General features: G+C 41.0%; 1 protein-coding gene across 1 annotated transcript in view; it reads right to left on the bottom strand.

Annotated features, from left to right (window-relative positions):
• Positions 1 to 10157, bottom strand: part of HPRT1 (hypoxanthine phosphoribosyltransferase 1) — a 30712-nt gene extending 20555 nt beyond the window's left edge. The window contains exon 1 of the mRNA XM_075187259.1: positions 9976 to 10157. Within this exon, the coding sequence (XP_075043360.1) occupies positions 9976 to 9996 (21 nt within the window). The 5' untranslated portion in view covers positions 9997 to 10157. The remainder of the gene's footprint in view (positions 1 to 9975) is intronic.
• Positions 10158 to 22888: the final 12731 nt, after the last annotated feature.

Below are 22888 nucleotides of genomic sequence, written 5' to 3'. Positions count from 1 at the left end.
GGGCTAAGTAGCTGGAGAGCAGAGTTAGAAGTGGTGGAAACAGGAGGAGAGATGGCCCTTCTCAGAGGAGCGTACAATCTAAGGGGAGGGGTGGACAGACAGAGAGATGCAGGGGAGAGAGGGAGAGTAGGGGGACGGAGGCAGAAGAAAAAGGTGGGTTTTTAGGGTCGTTTGAAACTGGACAGATTAGGGGAAGTTCTGATGGAGGGAGGGAGCTTGTTCCAGTGGAGGGGGGCAGCGCGGGCAAAGTCTTGGATACGCGCATGATATTACATTATGATAATATCAATCTGGTAAATTCCCTGGGTGAATCACCCCCATAATGCCCTCTACTTAATGTAGCTACAGATACCGTTTCTTGTAAGAAAGGAACTGGATCCATTTTTTTACATTTATTCTGTTAGTGAATTTGCCATCACTGAGTCATGTGGTAGGAAATTACAGTTTAACCACCTTTACAGTAAAGAATCTCATCTTATGTTCATGGTAAAACAGATTTTCTTCCATTTGATGACCCATTTTCCTCTGTATGGGTCTTGATATGAAAATACATTTTTGCAATGACCTTAAATATATTTATACATATTAATAAGGTCATCTTTTTTTGGGAGACCTTGTTCCCCAAATTAAGCAAACAGTTTTTCTAACCTCCGAAATTTTCAGAATATCTACAAATAACTTACCCACAGCAGGACACAGTTGTGTAATTTCCTAATTCTCATGTTGTACCCTGTTAGAGACTGTGACCACATCTGCTTTCTAGCAATCCTGATGCGTGAAGGACTCCAGGGGGTAAATTTATCAAGCTGCAGTTTTGAAAGAGTGGAGATGTTGAAACAGCAACCAATTAGATTCTGGCTGTCATTTTCTAGACTGTACTAAATAAATGATAACTAGAATCTGATTGGTTGTTATAGGCAACATCCCCACTTTTTTAAACCCACAGCTTGAAACATTTACCCCCATATATTTAAGAAACATAGCACAAGTGGATGGATGAAACTTGGCCAAGAGCTTTATCTGTCTTCATCTTGACTAGGTGTAAATGCACATCCTCCTATGTTAGCAAGTAACATTTAATGGTGTACTCAAGCTACTGCTACACAGCCCATTTCCTAGCATTTGTTCCTCTTTTGTGAATGTAGATTAAAAACACACAAAGTTCAACTTCTTAACTACTTTACCATTCAACCACCCAATATGAAGTTTAATTTCTCTTGCACTTTATGTACTTGAAAGACCGTTTAGGGATTAGACTGGTTATATTTTGTAGTTCATTTTTTAGCTTCAGTCCTTGCTAACCTGATTTCCTTTAAATACTTTGCTCCATTCCTACACAGCTAATTACATCTCCCCCTTTCATCAACCTTAATGCAGTGGCCATCTCATTTCCCTTTAAATATTCCCCCTGTTGCTCTCTGTCCTCAGACGTTTCAGTGATAGTCAAAGAATGTCTAAAATAGCTTAACTTCCCTTTTAGCTTCTCTCCTCTCCCCCCTTATTACTCTCTCCATGGGCAACACCACCACACTGTCCTCTCTACTTCATGTTCCCTGCCTGGGTGTCTCCATCCTCTCCACATATCCATTCTCTACCCCAGGTCTGTCATTTACTTCTTCACAACATAACCAGGATACAATCCTTTCTTGCCCTTGATGCTAATTCTCCACTGTGTCATTATCTCCCACCTCAACTACTGTAACCTCCAACTGTCTGCTCACAGAATACAAGTAAACTTCCTCACCTACAAGGACCTCAGCCACTGCTCCCCCCTTAAATCTCCACCCTCATCCCAACCGTTTCTGCTCTGGCAATGTCTGGCACCTCATCTCTCCACCGATAAGCACATCCCACCACCAGATTTCTGTCATGCTTCCCCACCTATGGAATACACTTCCACATCCAATCAGTCTCTTCACTAGCTGTGACAGGATGGACCACTTATGCCACCCTATCTGTTGTCGCTGGGAACTGGCTGGGCTTACTTTGCCACCGCCCCATTTCATTAATCCGAATACGCCCCTCCTGCCATAGTAGGAGGAGCCTGCTGGCTCCACTGGGCTCCTTATGGCGCCCAGAAACACATTCATTCTGGGTAACTGTCTCTGCTAGTGTACTCCCGTGCTGGTACACTTGGGCTGGTACCCCTGACCGCTTACTATGGGTCAGGGTGCTGTGGATAGATCCACCCTGGCGTATCACACTGGCCAAAGCTGCTGGGGTAGCGGCAGAACGGTGGTATTGGAGAGTTGGGTCCACATCTCAGAAACAGTCGCAGAATGGATTAGATTTAAGGTCTAATCTGCAGTTCACAGGATTACAGCAATATTGAAGAAGTTGTCAAGCAGGGTCTTGAAGCAAAGAGTGATGTTTTATTTCGCTCAGGTGCCCTGACAAGGACAGTTCCACTGATTAAAGGTAACAGTGGTCAGGTCAGATGGATCATCAGAATGATACATTACATGCTCAAACAGCTCACCTTTTATACAGTTTGGACATAGCCTCAAAGGGTAAGCCAGCCCCCTTGAGGTCTGAGCTATTTTTAGAATCAATATACCATTTGTTTACACAAACATGGATTTACGTGTATTGCAAAGCTAATATTTACACTTCTCTGTGAAATTCTAGAGATGCTGTGATGTCCTGCATCTTGTTTTTAGACGCAGAAAATCTAGTAGTGAGTCTAATTACATCTTCCTATGACCCGCACACATCAAAAAGGTCTAATTAGCATGAGATTAGCATGAATCCTTTCTTCCAACAGTGGCAGAATACATATTTCCTCAAAACAAAAGAATTCCCCAGGAAAAGTTGTAAACCCCAAACAAGACATTTCCTTACACCAATATACAAAAGGCTTTCTAAACAAATGATTTTTGTATCAGATATATACATCAGAAATAAGGCATCTCTTCTCAAAAGGTTAAAACAGAAAAAAAAATTGAATTTTCTCCCCCTGGTCTCAGAAATTAAAGATTTCCCTTACCAAAATATACCGAATATAAAAAAAAAAGTGCATGTGCAATTATATAAATAAGCGCCCTGCTCTATTTCCTTTAAATAAATTTGGATCACTTATAATAACTTATGGTATAGTCACACTAGCTTCTAAAATTTTACAACCTCTTCATAAAAGCCTACCAGTTTCCAACCTTTCAAATCTATCTGGCCAAGGTTGCCTCTGCCCACATCCTCAGTCCATGTCACCCCCTCCATAACCCTCACCCCTCCCCAATAGAACATAAACCTGTAAGAAAAGGGCTACTATTCTCTGGTATTCTTGCCTGCTCCACCCTCATCCACTTGTACATCTTTGCACTATGCCTCTTCCTCTACTACTGCAAGTACATTCTATACCATACCTAATATGCTTATTTATTTGTGTATTAATGTAATTCTTGTTTTGCATTTTGCCTGTGCAAGTTCTAGTAGTTTGATTGTTGGGCCTCTGTTTTATGTGCTTTGCTCTCTATCCCCAATGTACAGTACTGCAGAAAGTTTTATCATAACTATTATCATAGAAGAGACATGTGGATTGAAAACATATTTATTGTTCTTTAAGTGCCCTCACATCATGTGCCACTGTTCCTGTATTGGCAAACACTGCAAAACAGCTACATGCATTTATTAAATACATCTGAACAGTAAACAAGAACTAAATTTGCACATGTGGGAAACCATGTGAATGCCTTATAGTTTGCTGAATGTGCTGATTTGCAGGACTATTTACAGTACGCATGGCCTACTTATACATGTGTATAACATAACACATGTCTGCTTTTAGTTTACCAACAGCTACTATTCTAAACTCAGATTTCTATGTAACCAAAACCAATGTGTATGAATAACAAATAGAAATACAACAAAGTTAAATGCTACACTAATAATTATACAACAATAAAACTAATTACAATTATTTGACATTAAAATGCAATGCATTATGGGTAAATCCAGTACACTGCATTGAAAAATAAAATTACAAAGATATCAATATTATTTCATGATCTTTGCGATCGGAGACCATGGCACTCTCTTTAGGAGCAGCATTTCTTCAGGCAGTAGCAACCGGTCTTCAACTAGGCAGATCAGCTCTGTCCGTACTTGCTGACAAGGTCCTTAAAAAGTGTTTTTACAAATGCTTTATAAACATAGCTCTCAAGGGCATGGCAGCATAATCTGGGAAATATGCAGCCTTGACTGTTTCCATACCTATAGCGAAACACCTACTCTCGCTATCTCAAAAGAATGCACCAAATAACGAAGTTTGGTTACATAAAATTACAACATAACATGTCAAACAGAACTCTGTCAGCCTAACATTTATGTTTAGTGGTAAATCCCTAACGCAGTTTTTAAGTCTATGTTCCATTACTGGGGCTTTAGAACCAACTGAGGACAGCATTCTGGGATTTATTAAATACCTGAAGAGCTGCAAGTTCTGTAAATACATACACTAATGAGGGTGTACACCCTACTTCTATAAGCGCCAATCCCTGCTTCCAACAAAGGCACTGAAGGGCTTTGAAAAGCGGTGAATGGCTTGGTATTCACAGAAGTGAGGGTGTACAACCTATTTATATAGAACCTGTCACTTTTGTTTTTATAAAAATACATTAAGGAAAGGGCTGTACAAATCTGCTAACGATTCATACTTAGTAGTAATTTTGTTTCAGTTTAATGAATGCACCTCTATCCAGGCCCCTTTAATTGCACTAGCTCCTTGATTTAACCGTCTTGCTCCTGTATGCAACATTTTCATCACCCCTGCATCATATAAATATTTATATCTCCATTTTTGAGCTGCATTAGAAGATTCCTCATGCTATAACCTAATTAGACGACAGTGCAGCTCTGCCGGTCAGAGACTAGTCTTGAGGAACATTTGCACCTATTCTACTCTGAGACTTTGCAATCTCAGAGCCCAATGGGCACTCATGCTGCTCACCCTACATGGTAACAGTGTAACTCTTAATGAATATTCATGCACCATCAGTCTCACCAAGATATCACCAGAAGTCGCTGTCCCTAGCAGTTGACAGAAAACACACACTTACTGCACGTTATAAGGCAAGCATGTTGAAACGGAGACTTAACAGGCCACTAAAGTTTTTTAAACTAGCCACACACAACAGTATTTGGTCTGTAAGTGTGTCTTCTGTATGTCCCAAATTGATTTAATCAAGAACAAAAAGTGTAGTAGACCAACCAATGATCCCCATTATTGTGTGGACGGGGTCATCAGTCAACCAGAAAACAGTGCACGCATACTCCATTACTTTAGATTTGGTTGCTTAGTCTGATCACTTTATTGAATATATTTTAAATTTGGTATTTGTATTATTATTTTATTTTATATGTAAAAACAGTACAAACATTACAGCCTATTAACTGGCCGTGAACGCAAACAAAATACAATTCCAACAACCTAACAGTCATCACATTCTACACAGTACAGGTGTGTGGAACATTAGTTGTGCAGATTTATAAGACGCAGAACATACAAGCTTACAAACACACATATATATCACATAAATATTAATAGCTCATGTCTAATGCCATACACGGCCTGTCATGTGACATGGGTGTCTGTGGGGTCAGTCATCCACACTTATCATTGAAGTCAAAGCATAAGGAGAGTGGGCCCATCTACTCTAGATACTTTAAAATTTTGGTATGGCAAATTCCGGTACGGCTAGTACCTCCAAATCTTTTGTGTCCTATCGTTTCGGTGACCAATTTAATCCAGATTTGAATTTTCTGACTGCTGGGTGCCAACCATAACCTAGCTATACAAACTTTGGCTATCATAAATAAATAAATTTAGTATATATTGTTCTGCCACTCTATTTGTCATAGTTTCTAAAGTGCAACCCAAAAATGCATGTAGCCGGAGAATATACTGAAATACCAGTTTTATTGATGCATCCAATAAAAAGTAACTAAAAAATTCTGGTTTCAAGTTATTTTAATTATAAAACCAAAGGAGATGTCAAAAGGTCCCAGACACACATCGAACAATTGGTTTTATGTTTTCTTCCAAATATTGGCAACTTAACAGGAGTAACATACGCACCTATGTAAAATATACTTCTTTTGGATGCCACCTATTATATTAACTCTTGTGAATGCAAGGGGGTCAACGAGCAGTCCGCTCCCCCCTCCCTCGACTACAAGTGCACTTTACCGCCACATATCAAGTGCGATCATATGCTGTGCAACTAGCGTTTTCCCAACACCAATGGATAACTAGTTTTACATAGTGAATCTCAGCGAGCAATCTTAGGGACTTGTCCCCTCACCATACACAACCCTGTACTGGATTAGATTATGCTCTGCATACTTGCTCATGTATCCTTTTACACCTATATATCTACATTATGTTCCAGAAATAGAATATGTTCCATTCTGTAGATCCTCAAAATCAATTTCACAGCTGGGGCCCTCTTTTCAGTCAGGCATAAGCCAAAACCAATTTTTTTAGGCACACAGTTCACATGAAACAGTGTATTTCTAAAATAACTGCTGTTGAAATCCATGGGATGTTAGGTCATTGACGAATGTTAAGTAAAGTGGATGTTTTTGAGCATGTTTCAAGAGTTTGTTAAGAACAGAAACAGCTTTGAAAAAAAAACACAAACACCAAACTCAAGCTTCCTGTAGCTAATACACCAAGCATAGCAATTTGTGTATATGTAAAACTGTTTTGGCCTCAGCAATAATGACTAAGTTTAAAAAGCATCACATGAATAAAAATTGCCAAATGTATAAACTAATGCAATATATTTATAGTAGCTCATAAAAAAAATGCATTAAATACGTTATTTCTGGCTAATGACAAACATTAAACGTGAAAACGCTAGCGATCTTGCATGTCAAACGCAATTGTGTTTGATATTGCTTGCGCCTGCAATAGGGGCCAATTCCATTGACCTCTTGTTCTAACTTGCAGTGAACACGAGTGAATAGAGCAAACATCATTATCATCACCATTTATTTATATAGCGCCACTAATTCCGCAGCACTGTACAGAGAACTCAATCACATCAGTCCTTGCCCCATTGGGGCTTACAGTCTAAATTCCCTAACACACACACATCATTGAAACGACACTGCCTTGCCGCCGTCACTACCAACCGTGGGAGCATGCACTTCTAAAATGCTTAGCACTGAAATGCTTTTTTCTTTAGAATGGAGATAATTCTGTGTGAAACATATTTTTTCCCTTTGCAGAGTCACTAGGTCATTTGATATTTTTTTGCAAAAACAACAAACAAAAATAGAGCTTCCTCTGAACCCCAGTTCACAAAAGAGAAGGCATCTTGTTTAGCGAGCTATGCTCTCTCCAGGGCAGACGTCTTTCAGTCCACATTGCAGGAGAGCTATGAAGGTAGAAGGTGGCCTCTTCGAAGCCAGCAATGTGGTGCAGTCTGATAACTCTACTCGGAAGGCTGCTAAGAATAGTGAGCTCGATCCCAGGCTGGTTTCCTCTATACCTCAGAACTTTCCAGCTTTGTGGGCTAGAAAACGTCTGCCCTAGTGACAGCAGAGCACATAAACTCTGCTTTGAATTAAATACTCTCCTGCGTGATCGGGTTTCTGGATCAATCACTTTTCTGTGATAATTATAACGTGCACAAGAAACTGTGTGGAAAATCTTTGTGCAGTATTAAAACTGTGGAGTTATGACTTTGCCTCAAAAGAGGAAGGTGCAGAGTTAAACTGAAACCATTTTTAGCCATGTCTGGGTTTTTAGTAAAGTGAACAGGATTTTCCATGTAAAGGTCTTTGTACATGGCGCTGACTAAAAACAGGTTGACAATCTTAGCATGATGTACTGGAAGTCCCAGAGATGGAGCAGTTGTTTATTGTTTTGTTTAGCTTTATTTTAACAGCTAGGTATAGAAAATTCTTATACTAAAGAGTTTCTGTGCACCTTCCTTTTTTGAGGCTACTCTACAAATACACACAGTCATATGATAAATAAAGTACATCCTCTTTCTAATCTGGTTTATATATATATATATATATATATGGACATAAATAGTAATCATCTAGTTCTCACTAACAGGTCTATTTATTATTGTGCAGCTATAACAGATTTTTTATTACTGCGATAAGCGTCAATAAAAATAAATAAATCTGTTATTCCCACAAATTTAACAATAAAATATTTATGGAACAGCTGAATTATCCTTAGCTACCCACTGATACTGGCTGGCAGTGGTAAGAAGGGTCCTACTGCAAGTCCTGGGTGCAACTGAGTGACCTGGCAGGGCAAGGCCTAGAATGACAGTCATTTTGTCATCATACCCCTGTCAACTCAATGTGTGCATCATAACAGCACATGCCACCTTACATATAGGTTAAGTGCCTTTGCAGCAATTTGGACGCGCACTTCTGGGACATATCTCCACCACATATATTCCCTCAGTCATGGTATGTACCCCTTATCCCCACCACATCTTCCTCAAATCATGGCATGCATCATTTGTCTCTCACCACATGTCTTCCCTCAGTCATAACATAAAACCCTCATCATCCTAAAATCATGGCATGCAGCCCATATGCTCCGCCACCCCACATCTTCCGTCAGTTATAGCATAAACGCCTTATCTTCTTTAAATCACGGCACGTGGTCATTATCCCCACATCTTCCCTCAGCTATTGCATGCACTCCATATCCCCCCGCGTCTTACCCTCAGTCCTAGCATGCAGCCCTGATCCCCCATCACATCTTACCCTCAGTCCTAGCATGCAGCCGATCCCCCATCACATATCTTACCCTCAGTCCTAGCATGCACTCCATATCCCCTCACCTCTCACCCTCAGACATAGCATACAGCCCTGTTCCACCATCACATGTCTTCTCTTAATCATAGCAAGCAGCCCTGATCCCCCATCACATATCTTACCCTCAGTCCTAGCATGCACTCCATATCCCCTCACCCTCAGACATAGCATGCACTCCATATCCCCCCACATCTCACCCTTAGTCATAGCATACAGCCCTGATCCACCATCACGTCTTCTCTTAATCATAGCATGCAGCCCTGATTCCCCATCACATATCTTACACTCAGTCCTAGCATGCAACCCTGATCCCCCCCATCACATATCTTACACTCAGTCCTAGCATGCAACCCTGATCCCCCCATCACATATCTTACCCTGTCATAACATGCAGCCCTGATCCCCCATCACATATCTTACCCTCAGTCCTAGCATGCAGCCCTGATCCCACATCACATATCTTACCCTCAGTCCTAGCATGCAGCCCTGATCCCACATCATATATCTTACCCTCAGTCCTAGCATGCAGCCCTGATCCCCCATCACATATCTTACCCTCAGTCCTAGCATGCAGCCCTGATCCCCATCACATATCTTACCCTCAGTCCTAGCATGCAGCCCTGATCCCCCATCACATATCTCACCCTTAGTCATAGCATACAGCCCTGATCCCCCATCACGTCTTCTCTTAATCATAGCATGCACTCCATATCCCCCTCACACCTCACCCATAGCATGCACTCCATATCCCCCCACATCTCACCCTTAGTCATAGCATACAGCCCTGATCCACCATCATGTCTTCTCTTAATCATAGCATGCACCCCTTGCTAACACATAACTACACAATCCATGACATGACGTCAGGCAATGCCTTAACCCCTACACCTCGTGATTTCCCTATATCGTGACATCTCACCGGTTGTACCCTAGCACACACCTCACACCTTCCCTGTAACATGACATACAGCAGTCTTCCCAGCCCGCACACTGACGCAGGAGTGGATCTGATCTGCTTGCTGTTGCCATGGCGCCTGATTACACCTAACACTACATGGAGATGTCAGCCTCCTGCCCCGCTCCATCCTGCCACCTTCCTCTCCATGCACATCAACCGACAGTAGCCCGTAGTATGTGGGCGCCAAGATCCCCGGGGAGGACCGCACCGGTCCCGGCCTCACTCACCACGACACAGGGACTCGCCATGTCTGCTGGAACGGGCACAGACGTCAGCAGGGACAGAAGGGACGCGTAGGACAGTCCGTGTCCTCCACCTGGCACCGCTCACTGCACCTACACAAGGCCGCAGCCTGTAGCTCACACACATGGCCTAGGGGCCGGCCTGCTGGGGACGTGGGGTGGAGCCGAGCTCAGCCCATTAACCTCTAGCAGCGAGTCACGTTTACATCAGCAGCCTGACTTCTGTAACATCACCCCATATTACCATCATCACTGGCACAGGACTATCTATAGACACTGATAGACCACACTACACCACACTGCAAATACAGTCTTAGGGCAACCAGGCTTGTGTCACCTCTCAGCAGCTCATGACAACATTTGCATTTTTATTGAAACATTTTAATGTATTATAACGGGAAAGAAAACAGTTGCACATCATCATCTATTTATATAGCACTACTAATTCCGCAGCGCTGTACAGAGAACTCATTCACATCAGTCCCTGCCCCATTGGAGCTTACAGTCTAAATTCCCTAATATAGACACACACACACAGACAGACAGAGAGACTAGGGTCAATTTTTGATAGCAGCCAATTAACCTAGCAGTATGTTTTTGGAGGGTGGGAGGAAACCGGAACACCCGGAGGAAACCCACGCAAACACAGGGAGAACATAAAAACTCCACACAGATAAGACCATGGTCGGGAATCGAACTCATGACCCCAATGCTGTGAGGCAGAAATGCTAACCACTAGGCCACTGTGCTGCACATGTACTTAACTCTACAATGACATGGTTGAAAAATTACATACCATTTATTCAATGGTTGAAGTGGGCTGGTATATGGTGGTATGTTATACTGACACCTCTATTGCTTTGATTGTAAAACTATCACATTCCATTCACTTTATCTTTTACGTACCACCACATCTATGTTTCCACTTAGGCCACTAGCTTTATTTAATATGATGAGAGCAATAAATCTAAGGGACCAATGGGTATATTTGCTCTTAAGTGAGGATACGGCAGGTTTTTAATTCCGCTTATTGCCTGATATTGTCACAGTTTGCCAAAAAAACTTATCACTGGTGCAGTTGAGTACTGCTCCGCTGATACTGGCTGGAAGCAGTAAGATTAAGCTTCCTGCTTTGCCAGACAGTCCAGTTGGCATCTGGACATGTGTGACCAAGCTTGCAGTCCAGCCAGGTAGTGTTGGGGCCAGGGCCGCCATCAGGGGGGTACAGGGTCTCACCAGGGGGCCCTGTACAACAGCGCAACACAAACTTACCTGGGGGCCCGCTGTCTTGCAGTCCGCAGGTCTCCGCTACTCTGCACAGATGTCTTCAGCCTGGCTGTCACCGTGACAGCCAGGCACCAGAATGCGATCGCAGGGGTGGAGGAATCCACCCCTGCAATCATGTGATCTGCCTGTGACAGCCAGATCACATGATGATCGTAGGGGAATGATTCCTCCACCCCTGCGATCGCATTCTGGTGCCTGGCTGAAGACATCAGCGCAGAGTAGCGGAGACCAGCGGACTGCAAGACAGCGGGCCCCCAGGTAAGTTTGCACTGTTGTTCATCGGGGGGGGGGGGGGTACTGGGCCCCATGATTTCTGATGGCGGCCTTGGTTGGGGCTAAAAGGAGCCAGGCTTTTGTTCGTGGTGTAAAAGTAGCCTGGCTGCTGCTGTGCTGGGGTTGCAAATGGGCTAGGCCAGTGTTGGCTAACCTGTGACACTCCAGATGTTGTGAAACTATAAGTCCCAACATACCCTTCCAGCAATAAGCTGCTATATATTGGCAAAGCATGCTGGGACTTGTAGTTTCACAACACCTGGAGTGTCACAGGTTAGCCAACACTGGGCTAGGCTTTTATGTGGCTTCTGATACTTTACTTCCTTTACTGGCAGAAACCAGATAGATTGCACACCACTGCTTCAAAATTTTCACAAGAAAGAATAAATCTGCATTTTTACATCCTAATATTAGAGGCACTTTAAAAATTGTCCACTTTGGAGACCAATTTCAATGTCTGTATTATGTTAATACTTTTTTATATGGTACTCTTTTGGGCATGTTTTTAAAATCATTTTTATTTGACTTGTACATAGTCACAAAAAAAACAAAACGTAAAAAAAGTACACATTCCTGGATTGTCACCTTGATTTTAGATATTTCTAGCATTTAGGTGTAGATGGAGCACAGTTCTTTAGAATTTGACACGAAGGGCTTGTCTGCAGCAGGACAAACCTAGAATTTTAGTTTTAAAGGTTGATTCAATCCATACAAATAATATACCAGTTTAGCAACTGAATATATACATTTTCTTTGTATCTGGTGTAATTGCTATGACAGGTCCCATGCTTCCTATTAAACAGCTAAAGCATTATGAAAAGGGGCGGTACAGTGAAGGAAACAATACTTCTATTAGTGCTATTAATAGAAAATAAACTGTAGTACCCTCCCCCCCCCCTTCCCAGTCTATTCGCGGGAAAGTTTCCATGCCCTCCACTCAGCAGTATAGAACAGTAAACATTAACTACCTCTACTGTAACTACTACTGATGTCTCCCTTCATAACCGGGCTAATATTTAATTCTAGGGTGTGCCCATTTCATTGTGAAAAAAATTGGGGGGTTTCTTTTGTTTACCCATGTGAATTTTATATGGTTTTTTTTTTTTTCAGTGGAAGGCTTTCTTCTGGTAGCATACTGTAATACATATCTTTTTAACCCCATGATAGAAGCAAATATAGGCAAAATTAGGAAATACACTTTTTCAAGTTCCTGATTTTTGCACTTAGAGCAAGCCCACTAGTTTACTTAGTTATTTTCCCCAAAATATTTGGTTAATTTTTAAATTTGAAGGCGGTATTTGACTGTAAATATAAACATTTTTATATATATTGGTTTTCATTATATTTATTTAGAACGACAGTGCTCATGGAACAGAGGAATGTTAAAACAAAAGTACAAGCTATAGAGAAAATGGAGCACCCTTATTATACAGATGCATGAATTTGAGCACTGGTAGTTGTACGAAGAGTTTTAAAGGGATTTTGCACTTTAGAGAAGCATTTTATTTAACCCCATCTCAATAATAGTACCATAGCATGAGTAAGCAGCACTGTAGGCGATAGGCAGAGGTCTTGGTTATATGTACTATGACTGACTACACGATCGGTGAGGGAATCCTACAAAGTACTGTTATTGAGAGAGGAGAGGTTTTTGTAAAATTCATATTCAAAAAGAAAATCCCTTTCAACACATACCTCACCTTAAGCACCTAGTTCAGCTGACAAAGCTTATAGGCTATGGCAGCACCCGGGAGCAGTGTTATTGTCCACTGAAATAGCTTCAGCAGCCTTGATGACCAAACTTGAATCACAAAAGTTAGTTACAGTGCATCAAAAAATATCAAACAATTCCATGTTCCAGATAGGGGGGGGGGGGGGGGGGGTCCTTATCAAGGCTGATGAATAAAGCATAAAGAAAAACAAAGTTATAAACAATTTGTAAAATTGGGGTTATATCACCAGTGGTATAAACACCTTGAAAAACAATAGTGGGAAAGACTGAAGCAGTCTGTAAACAATCAGCTTCATGGACTAAATGTATTAAACTGCGGTCTTGTCAAATTGCTGATTTTCAGCGTTATTGATGGCCATATTTAAAATGGCAATTTTATTAAAGGAAAAACAAGGTGACTGCTTCTGTCTTGATAGGTGCTAATTGTATTTGCATAGTGGTACCGGTAACTGCTGAACAACCCATTATATCAAACTGGCCTCATGCAACCTAGCCCTTTCCCCATGACAATACTGGTACACTACAGAGTTAAAATATTCCTGTTATTGTGCCTCCCTGTTTTGCTTGAAATTTACATTTTATTATTCACCATGTTGTAGAAATTATTTTTTTAAATAGCTATTTCAATCCCTTTAAACTGTTTGAATGTGTTTATGTGTTTTATATACAAGTTCTCTATGGCCACATCTGTTCCTGACATGTATTAAATGCAAACTTGCACATTGCTGGGGCCTTTAATAAGGGCTGCATAACAAAACGTGTTAGTAAGTGCTGAAAATGTAGAGCTTAGAGGAGAGAAGACGTGATATGATAGAAACATTCAAATAGATCAAAAGTATAAGGGTTTCTAGAACAAGGGGATCCAGTTTGAAATTGTAAGGAAGGAAGACTGAGAGGTAACATTACCACTTTGAGCAGAACGAGTGACTGATCCATGCAATCCACATAGACTTCACACAGATAGGGTCCTGGTTGGAATTGAACTTATGACCCCAGCACTAGCATTGGACATATTGTTAAAGCCTTAGATAGAAGATATAATATAAAATAAAATAAAAAAACATCCCAGGTTTGTAAAATGTAACACTTTCCAATGGTCTCAATTTCCACAGGACAGTCCCAATTTTTTGCAATCAAAACAGTCAAGACCTAGCACACAAAACAGCCGAGACCTATCACAGACTGGGTGGGCAATTTGGCCCAGTTTTTTTATTTTGAAATGTTTCTCAAGTCAGCACTTAGCATTGGTCTAGTGTAGTAGTACCAAAACCTGCTGTTTTGGCAAACCTGGCAAAACAGATTTGGCGTTTTTTGGACATGCCAATCTAAAAATATTGAAGTAGAAATTCCATAATCATGAACAGACATAAGTGCATTTAACAAAACAAAGCCAAATCTTTGTTGAATTGTTTAATTTCCTATGAAAATATAGTTAACATATAATCCCCATTGCATACTTCTATCATACTTACCCCTATAAAACCTAAACATTTATGACATAGCCCAGTAGTCTAGTGGAAGGTATGTTAACCCCTTACCCACTGCAGATCTGCATGCTGTTGTGCTGAGCATTAGCGTAGCAAGAGAGAGTTAAGTCCTATACTCTTGGTGGGCGCTTTCCTTTCACTGGCCTGAAAATGGTTTACAGTTACCAGATAAGTAAAACATAGCATTCAATATGAACGCAGAGGCAGAACATCACACCCACTCCAAAGTATTTTGTTTGGCCATCACACACATACAAAAATACGTCACAGAGAACAAATATTGCCTAAATCCATAAGCAAGGTACTGACCCAACTGCCCTTTATTCTCACCAAAAAGATGTGCATCTGTGTGCAGTTATACTATATCCTGCATCATCATCACCATTTATATAGATAGGGCCACTGATTCCGCAGCGCTGTACAGAGAACTCATTCACCTCAGTGCCTGCTCCTTTGGAGCTTACAGTCTAAATTCCCTAATATATACACAGGGACTAGGGTCAATTTTGCTAGCAGCCAATTAACCTACTAGTATTTTTTTTGGAGTGTGGGAGGAAACCCACGCAAACACGGGGAAAACATACAAACTCCACACAGATAAGGCCATGGTCGGGAATTGAACTCATGACCTCAGCACTGTGAGGCAGAAATGCTAACCACTGCGCCACTGTGCTTCCCCCATGAAAATAGAATCATGAACCTCTGTTCCCGGGATAACTGCAGAGCCTCTGTACATTACATATACATTACCTAAACTCAGAACAAGAAAAGTAAATTTCGAGGGTAACATTGTGGGTACAGTCCAATTACATGAAATTACTATGGGAAAAACATGGAAAGTATGAGTCTGTCCACATTGTAGCTGCCTTTATCTGTATAGTGGACATAAAATATAAATACATTTTTTTTTGCACTATGCTATCAAAAGAAACCACCATCCTCCTTCCAAAAAAAAATTAAGTTCACAAAAGATGGGAATGAAAAAAAACCCAACATCAACTCATTAAGGGGTTAATAAATAGTTTCAGTTTTACTTCAAATAGTGTAAGTGGGGGCAAAAATGGACTTTGAAACCAGTCAATGATTAATGCTTTTGCTGTCACTAGATAGCATTATGCACATTGCGGTTTTAGGTTAGTAGAACGGACTATAATATGTAGCAGCTAAGTACTATCTAGTCTAGCAGGCCAGAACCCCAGCATACCACCTACCACCTACTACCTACACACGCTGGTTGGTAAGCCAGCCATGCTCACATGATTATACAAGCACGGCTGGTGTTCTAGACATTCTGGAGTTTCTGGATTCAAACCAGTGTATGGCTGCAAAGCTCCCTGTCAGTAAAACCAGTATCAGTTACCATCAAGCCACTCTGCAGGATGCTATTGCACCATTTGGCCCCTAAAACCCAGGGACAGAAACCAGAAGGGGCTTGATATATAGCACTTACTTGTCATTCCGGCATCTGACACCGAGATACATATGGCCTCCAGACTGCCATTCAAGATGGCGGCCACAGCGCTCCATGAAGCAATAAGCTTTCCAAGATGAAACCAGAGGTTGCAGTAGTTCTGGGACCGTACCTATCTACCAGCTACCAAGAAGTCAGTTGATACGACACTTGCCCAGGTGACTCACTAAGCCCAAAGTATAACAGAGTATCCACTGTCGAAGGCAAACATCAGTCAGCTCAGTAATTCATCAGACAAATAATTAAATTAATCAGCTCACCAGTGTAGCAAAGTAGCCCTCATAAATCACAGTTGTCGCAATAATTTAAGAATCTTGGAGGTATATTTACTAAACTGCGGGTTTGAGAAAGTGGAGATGATGCCCATAGCAACCAATCAGATTCTAGCTGTCATTTTGTAGAATGTACTAAATAAATGATAGCTAGAATCTGATTGGTTGCTATAGACAACCATCCCAACTTTTTTTAAACCCGCAGTTTAGTAAATACACCCCTTGGTGTGAGGACAGTATGTACTAGTAGGTTCTTGGAAGTCCCTTAGGCAGATTGATATAACCAATACACAGATAGGATGATGAATCGCGGGTGTCTATATGCTCCAAACACATGAGCCAAAGATTGCATTGCGTGGTCGCACACTTGGGTATTTCCAAAACTAGTCATTCACCTGCACGAACCTCTATCATTTGCAAGTCTTGTAGAAGCTGTATTTTGTCTACCCGGAGTCATATAATAGTGTCTAATCTTACAAAGGGGGTGTTACAACTGATAGTAATCTTTAAATCATAAACAGGAAAAGTACTATCATCTAGTTGTGTACTCTAGCGCATATTTTTTTTTTTTTTATAAAATCACACACTTTGTTCATAACATATTAAAACCATATTCCACATTATTTCTTCAAAATGAATTATTTGGAAATGAGCAAAATATGATGATCTAACAGATGTGAAAACGAATTGAGAAAAATGTGGATTAAAACCACAACATGGGTGTATTCCAATAATATTAATAATTATGTATCAATAAAGACAACATATATTCCGGGGAAATGCATAAAATCTTCACAATATAATATTTGCTGTGCTATATTGCCTTTAAGGCTGTAGTGGTGTATTAGGTACCTGCAGTAACCAAAGCAGTGATACAAAGTTTCTAAAGTTATATTGATGCAATATATACACAGCTATTTGATAGATTTATAGAAGGTATTCTTCTCTCCGATATAATAATGTTTCACACACCTTTCTGATACCATTGATTGGACAGGCTATTATTTTTTTTTTCTATTATTTCCTGATTCTTCTTTCCATTCTCATATTATTAATAATCTAATTGCTATAACAGACTATGTTTATATTGATAATTATAGGTTATGACTGAAATATTTAGGGTCTTGCTATACTAGCCCTCATACAGCCACAACTAATGGTTTTAAGCCCTATCACTAATCTATAAACTTGTCTGAAGAGTCTAATGTGATTGTGGAATACAGTATGTCAGGTGGACCTCCCACACCCTTAAGTATAGCAGAGCACATTACAGATATTAAAAAAGGTTTTTAAGAACATTCCATTTAACTTTAGAAAGATAGACGAGTGTTCAGTAGGATCTCTCAGGAAGTTTTGTATTACAGCCACTGTAAAAAGAATTATGTAGATATAAATATGGCTAAAACAGAAATGACGTGGATTTACACATTGGGTACTTTACAACCTAGTGGGCTGAATGTTGTTTTTAAATTAAAATGCTTCTTAGAATAATTTTAAATTGATATAGAGTATTAGGTAGATTTTATAAGAGAAGTGGTTTTATAACACCGCTGGTACCATTTAGTAATACATCAATTTTTTTGTGGTCAGTAATATATTCAATATGTCATTTCTATGTCATCATTTAAAATATAATATAAAGGAGGCCACGTTCTTCTGTGTGTCACATATCTTTTCCATGATAGCTTTAATATAATTTGGCTGTATGGTGTAATATGATAATAGATCACTTTCTAAGTGCATCTTCACAATACCAACCCATTGGTTCTATAGTTCTTTCAACACAAGTGATGATTATATGTGTTTTAATGTAGGTCAATCTTGCATATTAGCCGCCAGTTATAGTATATAATATAGGTCTAGTTTCCCTCTTGTTGTTAGAAAGTGGCAGTACAATAGCTACCTTATTCATGAAGTGATCATCAACCTTTATTGATATAGCACCGGCAAATTTCGTAGCACTTTACAATTGGGATGTCATTTTTATGTGTTGTAGTCAAGCCTTCACACCCATGTCACTATGATTTCCAGATGTGTGTGATCACACTCGTTCCACATTTCCGCTGTACCTTCTTCCAATTATAATGTAAGCTCTCTCAGTGCAGTGACCCCTCTACCCCTTGTTTACAGATCTGCTTTTATTCAGTCTACCTTGTATGTCCCAGACTTTATATATGTCCTGTTTTCTTCACTGTCCAGCACTGTAGAACACTGTGGCAACTTAGATTTTGTACGTTTGAGTCAGGCTGGTAGTGTTACTAAATTCCATCCATATCTACATTCCATTCATGATTTGTTGTGTCACTTTATGCACAGAAGCACACTTGTTTACACATGCTGGAGGATGTATGCCTTGAGAGGAAATATAGCATCACAAGGACGCTTTGGATCAATGTGTTTTCAAACTGATAAAAAAAAAAAAAAAAAGTGTATATATATATATATTTATATTAGTCCCTGCACATTATGACATCCATTGAAGAAATTTTAATTGCAAATTAGCACTCATTTTTTTAGGTACAACAAGTTTAAACTAAAATGCTATACTCCCTTCAATTACCTAACATTTGATGCTAGCATCCTCCACTGCCTATGTCAATGTGTAGCTGCTTAGGCCTTTTGCAAGAGGTAACTCTACACATAGCCTTTAATTATCCGTTTAATTGTTCTCCCCAATATGCGATATATGGCTTCTTGTCAGAGCAAACAAACATCCCACAGACGGACAAAACCAAACCTTCTGTTAGCGGTAGTTGGGAGCAAAGCCATAAGACTGCAATAGATTCAGAAAACCAATCGACCGGTGGAATCAGTCCAAGCTAGGCTTTTATACTTGTTTAGAAAGGTCTGGATTGAGAGCTTTTAATAAGGAGATTTTAACAACAACCTGATTCCAAAAGGTGTGTGGAATTCACATAGACCTTCTCACTGGACACAAAACAAGCTACTCAAACATACAGTGCATCCGGAAAGTATTCACAGCGCTTCACTTTTTCCACATTTTGTTATGTTACAGCCTTATTCCAAAATGGAATAAATTCCCTTTTTCCCCCTCAAAATTCTACACCCCAATACCCCATAATGACAAAATGGAAAAAGTTTTTTTTGAGATTTTTGCAAATTTATTAAAAAAAACAAACTAAGAAATCACATGTACACAAGTATTCATAGCCTTTGCCCAATACTTTGTTCATGCACATTTGGCAGCAATTACAGCCTCAAGTCTTTTTGAATATGATGCCACAAGCTTGGCACACCTATTTTTGGCCAGTTTCACCCATTCTTTTTTGCAGCACCTCTCAAGCTCCATCAGATTGGATGGGAAACATTGGTACACAACCATTTTCAGATCTCTCTCTTTCCAGAAATGTTCAATCGGATTCAAGTCTGGGCTACTCAAGGACATTCACAGAGTTGTCCTGAAGCCACTCCTTTGATATCTTGGCTGCTCGCTTAGGGTCGTTGTCCTGCTAAAAGATGAACCGTCGCCCCAGTCTGAGGTCAAGAATGCTTTGGAGCAAGTTTTCATCCAGGATGTCTCTTTACATTGCTGCATTCATCTTTCCCTCTATCCTGACTAGTTTCCTAGTTCCTGCCGCTGAAAAATATCCCCACAGCATGTTGCCACCACTATGCTTCACTGTAGGGATGGTACTGGCCTGGTGATGAGCGGTGCCTGGTTTCCTCCAAACATGACGCCTGGCATTCACGCCAAAGAGTTCAATCTTATCTTTGTCTCATCAGACCAAAGAACTTTGTTTCTCATGGTCTGAGAGTCCTTCAGGTGCATTTTGGCAGACTTCAAAACTTTAGCCTTTTACTAAGGAGTGGCTTCTGTCTGGATATTCTACCATACAGGCCTGATTGGTGGATTGCTGCAGAGATGGTTGTCTTTCTCAAAGGTTCTCCTCTTTCCACAGAGGAATGCTGTAGCTCTGAAAAAGTGACCATCAAGTTCTTGGTCACCTCTCTGACTAGGGCTCTTCTCCCCCGATCGCTCAGTGTAGACGGCTGGCCAGCTCTAGGAAGAGTCCTGGTGGTTCCGAACTTCTTCCATTAACGGATGATGGAGGCCACTGTGCTCATTGGGACCTTCAAAGAAGCAAATATTTTTCTGTACCCTTAACCAGATTTATGCCTGTCTCGGAGGTCTACAGACAATTCCTTTGACTTCATGCTTGGTTTGTGCTCTGACATGCACTGTCAAGTGTGGGACCTTATATAGACAGGTGTATGCCTTTGCAAATCATGTCCAGTCAACTGAATCTACCACAGGTGGACTCCAATTAAGCTGTAGGAACATCTCAAGGATGATCAGTGGAAACAGGATGCACCTATGCTCAATTTTGAGCTTCATGGCCAAGGCTGTGAATACTTATGTACATGCGATTTCTTAATTTTTTATTTTTAATAAACTGCAAAAATCTCCAAAAAAACTTTTGACGTTGTCATTATGGGGCATTGTGTGTAGAATTTTGAGGGAAAAGAGGAATTTAGTCAATTTTGGAATAAGGCTGTAACATAACAAAACGTGGAAAAAGTGAAGCGCCGTGAATACTTTACGGATGTACTGTACGTTCAATGTCCATCCTGGAACTCCAAGCACCTACCTTGAAATCAGCCTCCAGATGTCATATAAACAACCCTGACCCCCTCCTAAATAGTAACAAAAACAAAATAATAAACCAAAAGGAACAGTTACCAGCTCAATGGATGGATCATCGATCTCACAAGTTTAGGTGAACAGCCAGTGTTTATTTTAAAGCATTAAAACTACAGGGTGATTCAAAAGTCGCATTACACCCTTTTATTTCAAAAACTCTACAGGAACTGGGCCGATTGGCCGATTTCAAGATGGCGCCCATGTTTGGTACATACCGTAAAAGATAGACCACGTCACCCATACCTTACTGGAGTATTCAGGTTTCCCAATTTCCTGTAGAGTTTTTGAAATAAAAGGATGTACTGCGACTTTGGAATCACCCTGTATAATGCATTAGAGAACGTCTTCTGGAAAGGCTTTCTCTAGATTTTGGCTGCAGTAATTCGCATCCATTCAGTCACAAGAGCACGAGTGAGGTAGGGCACTGATGTTTGTCCGTTAAGATCTGGCTTGCTGTCAGCATTTCAATCAATCCCAAAGCTGTTAGGTGGAGATGAGGTGCAGGCCAGTCAGGTTCTTACACACCAAACTCAGGAAACCTGGAAAGGAAACAGGATAGGGCAGTGGTTCCCAAACTTTTGTAGTTCGCGGCACCCTCAGAGTCTCCAAATTTTTTCAAGGCACCCCTCCAAAATAATTACTGAGCAGTCCTGTTTTAGAAGTAGTTGGGTCAAAAAATTGTAATAAGTATTTAGCTCACAACAAAAATACTTATTTAGTTGTATGCAAAAATGCCCCTCTGCATCCAGGCACACTGCCCTCTCTCATGCTGTCCCCTCCTCTGCGCTGCTGTCCCCCTCCTCTGCTCTGCTGTCCCCCTCACTCTGCCCCGCGCCAGGCATAGAAAAAGAGAGAAAACAGAAACTTACCAATCCGCGTGGCCGGGACCCAGCAGACTCCTCTCTCCCGCAGCTGTCACTGACGTCATTCAGTGACAGCTGCGGGAAAGAGGAGGCTGCTGGGTCCCGGCGCCACGCGGATTGGTAAGTTTGTTTTCTTACTCTTTTTTTTAGGGCTGGCCCGCGGCACCCCAGTGACAGCGCCGCGGCACCCCTGGGAGCCACGGCGCAGTTTGGGAACCGCCGGGATAGGGCCTTCCACAAACTTACCACAAAACTGGAAGCACGCAACTCTCTAGAATGTCATTGTATAGTATAAAGTACTAAGGGGCTCAGGCCAAAGCATAATAAACAGCTCCAGGCCATCATTTCTCCTCCACCAAATATTACAGTTGGCAAGTATGCATTTAAAGAGCACTTGGCATCTGCCATACCCAGTTTTGTCCATCGGACCGAAAGCTGATGAAGAGCGATTAACAACTCCAGAGAATACATTTCCACATGTCTGATGGCAGTGTGTTTTACACCACTCCAGTTGAAATTTGTCATTGTGCATGTAGTCTTGTGTGCGGCTGTTCGGCCAGGAAACCCAAATCAACAAGATTCTGATGAACAGTCCTTGTGCTGATGTTGCTTCCAGAGGCAGGTTGGAACCACTTCAGCACTCGGCGAAGCTTATAAGGCCTACCACACTGTGGCCGAGCTATTGCTCAAGTGCCACGTTGAAAGACACTGAGCATTTTAGTATGACCCATTCTACTGCTAATGTTTGACTATGGAGATTGCAGCAAAGGGGTTAAATGAACCCCCAAATCCATAAAAAGGGGTTTAAAAAACAATATTTGTGATGACCAATAAAAAGACCACCACAAAC

Source organism: Mixophyes fleayi, chromosome 9 (genome assembly GCF_038048845.1).
Source record: "Mixophyes fleayi isolate aMixFle1 chromosome 9, aMixFle1.hap1, whole genome shotgun sequence".
NCBI lineage: Eukaryota > Metazoa > Chordata > Amphibia > Anura > Limnodynastidae > Mixophyes > Mixophyes fleayi.
Note: the sequence above shows the minus strand (reverse complement) of the source record. Positions and strands in the feature narration are given on the sequence as shown.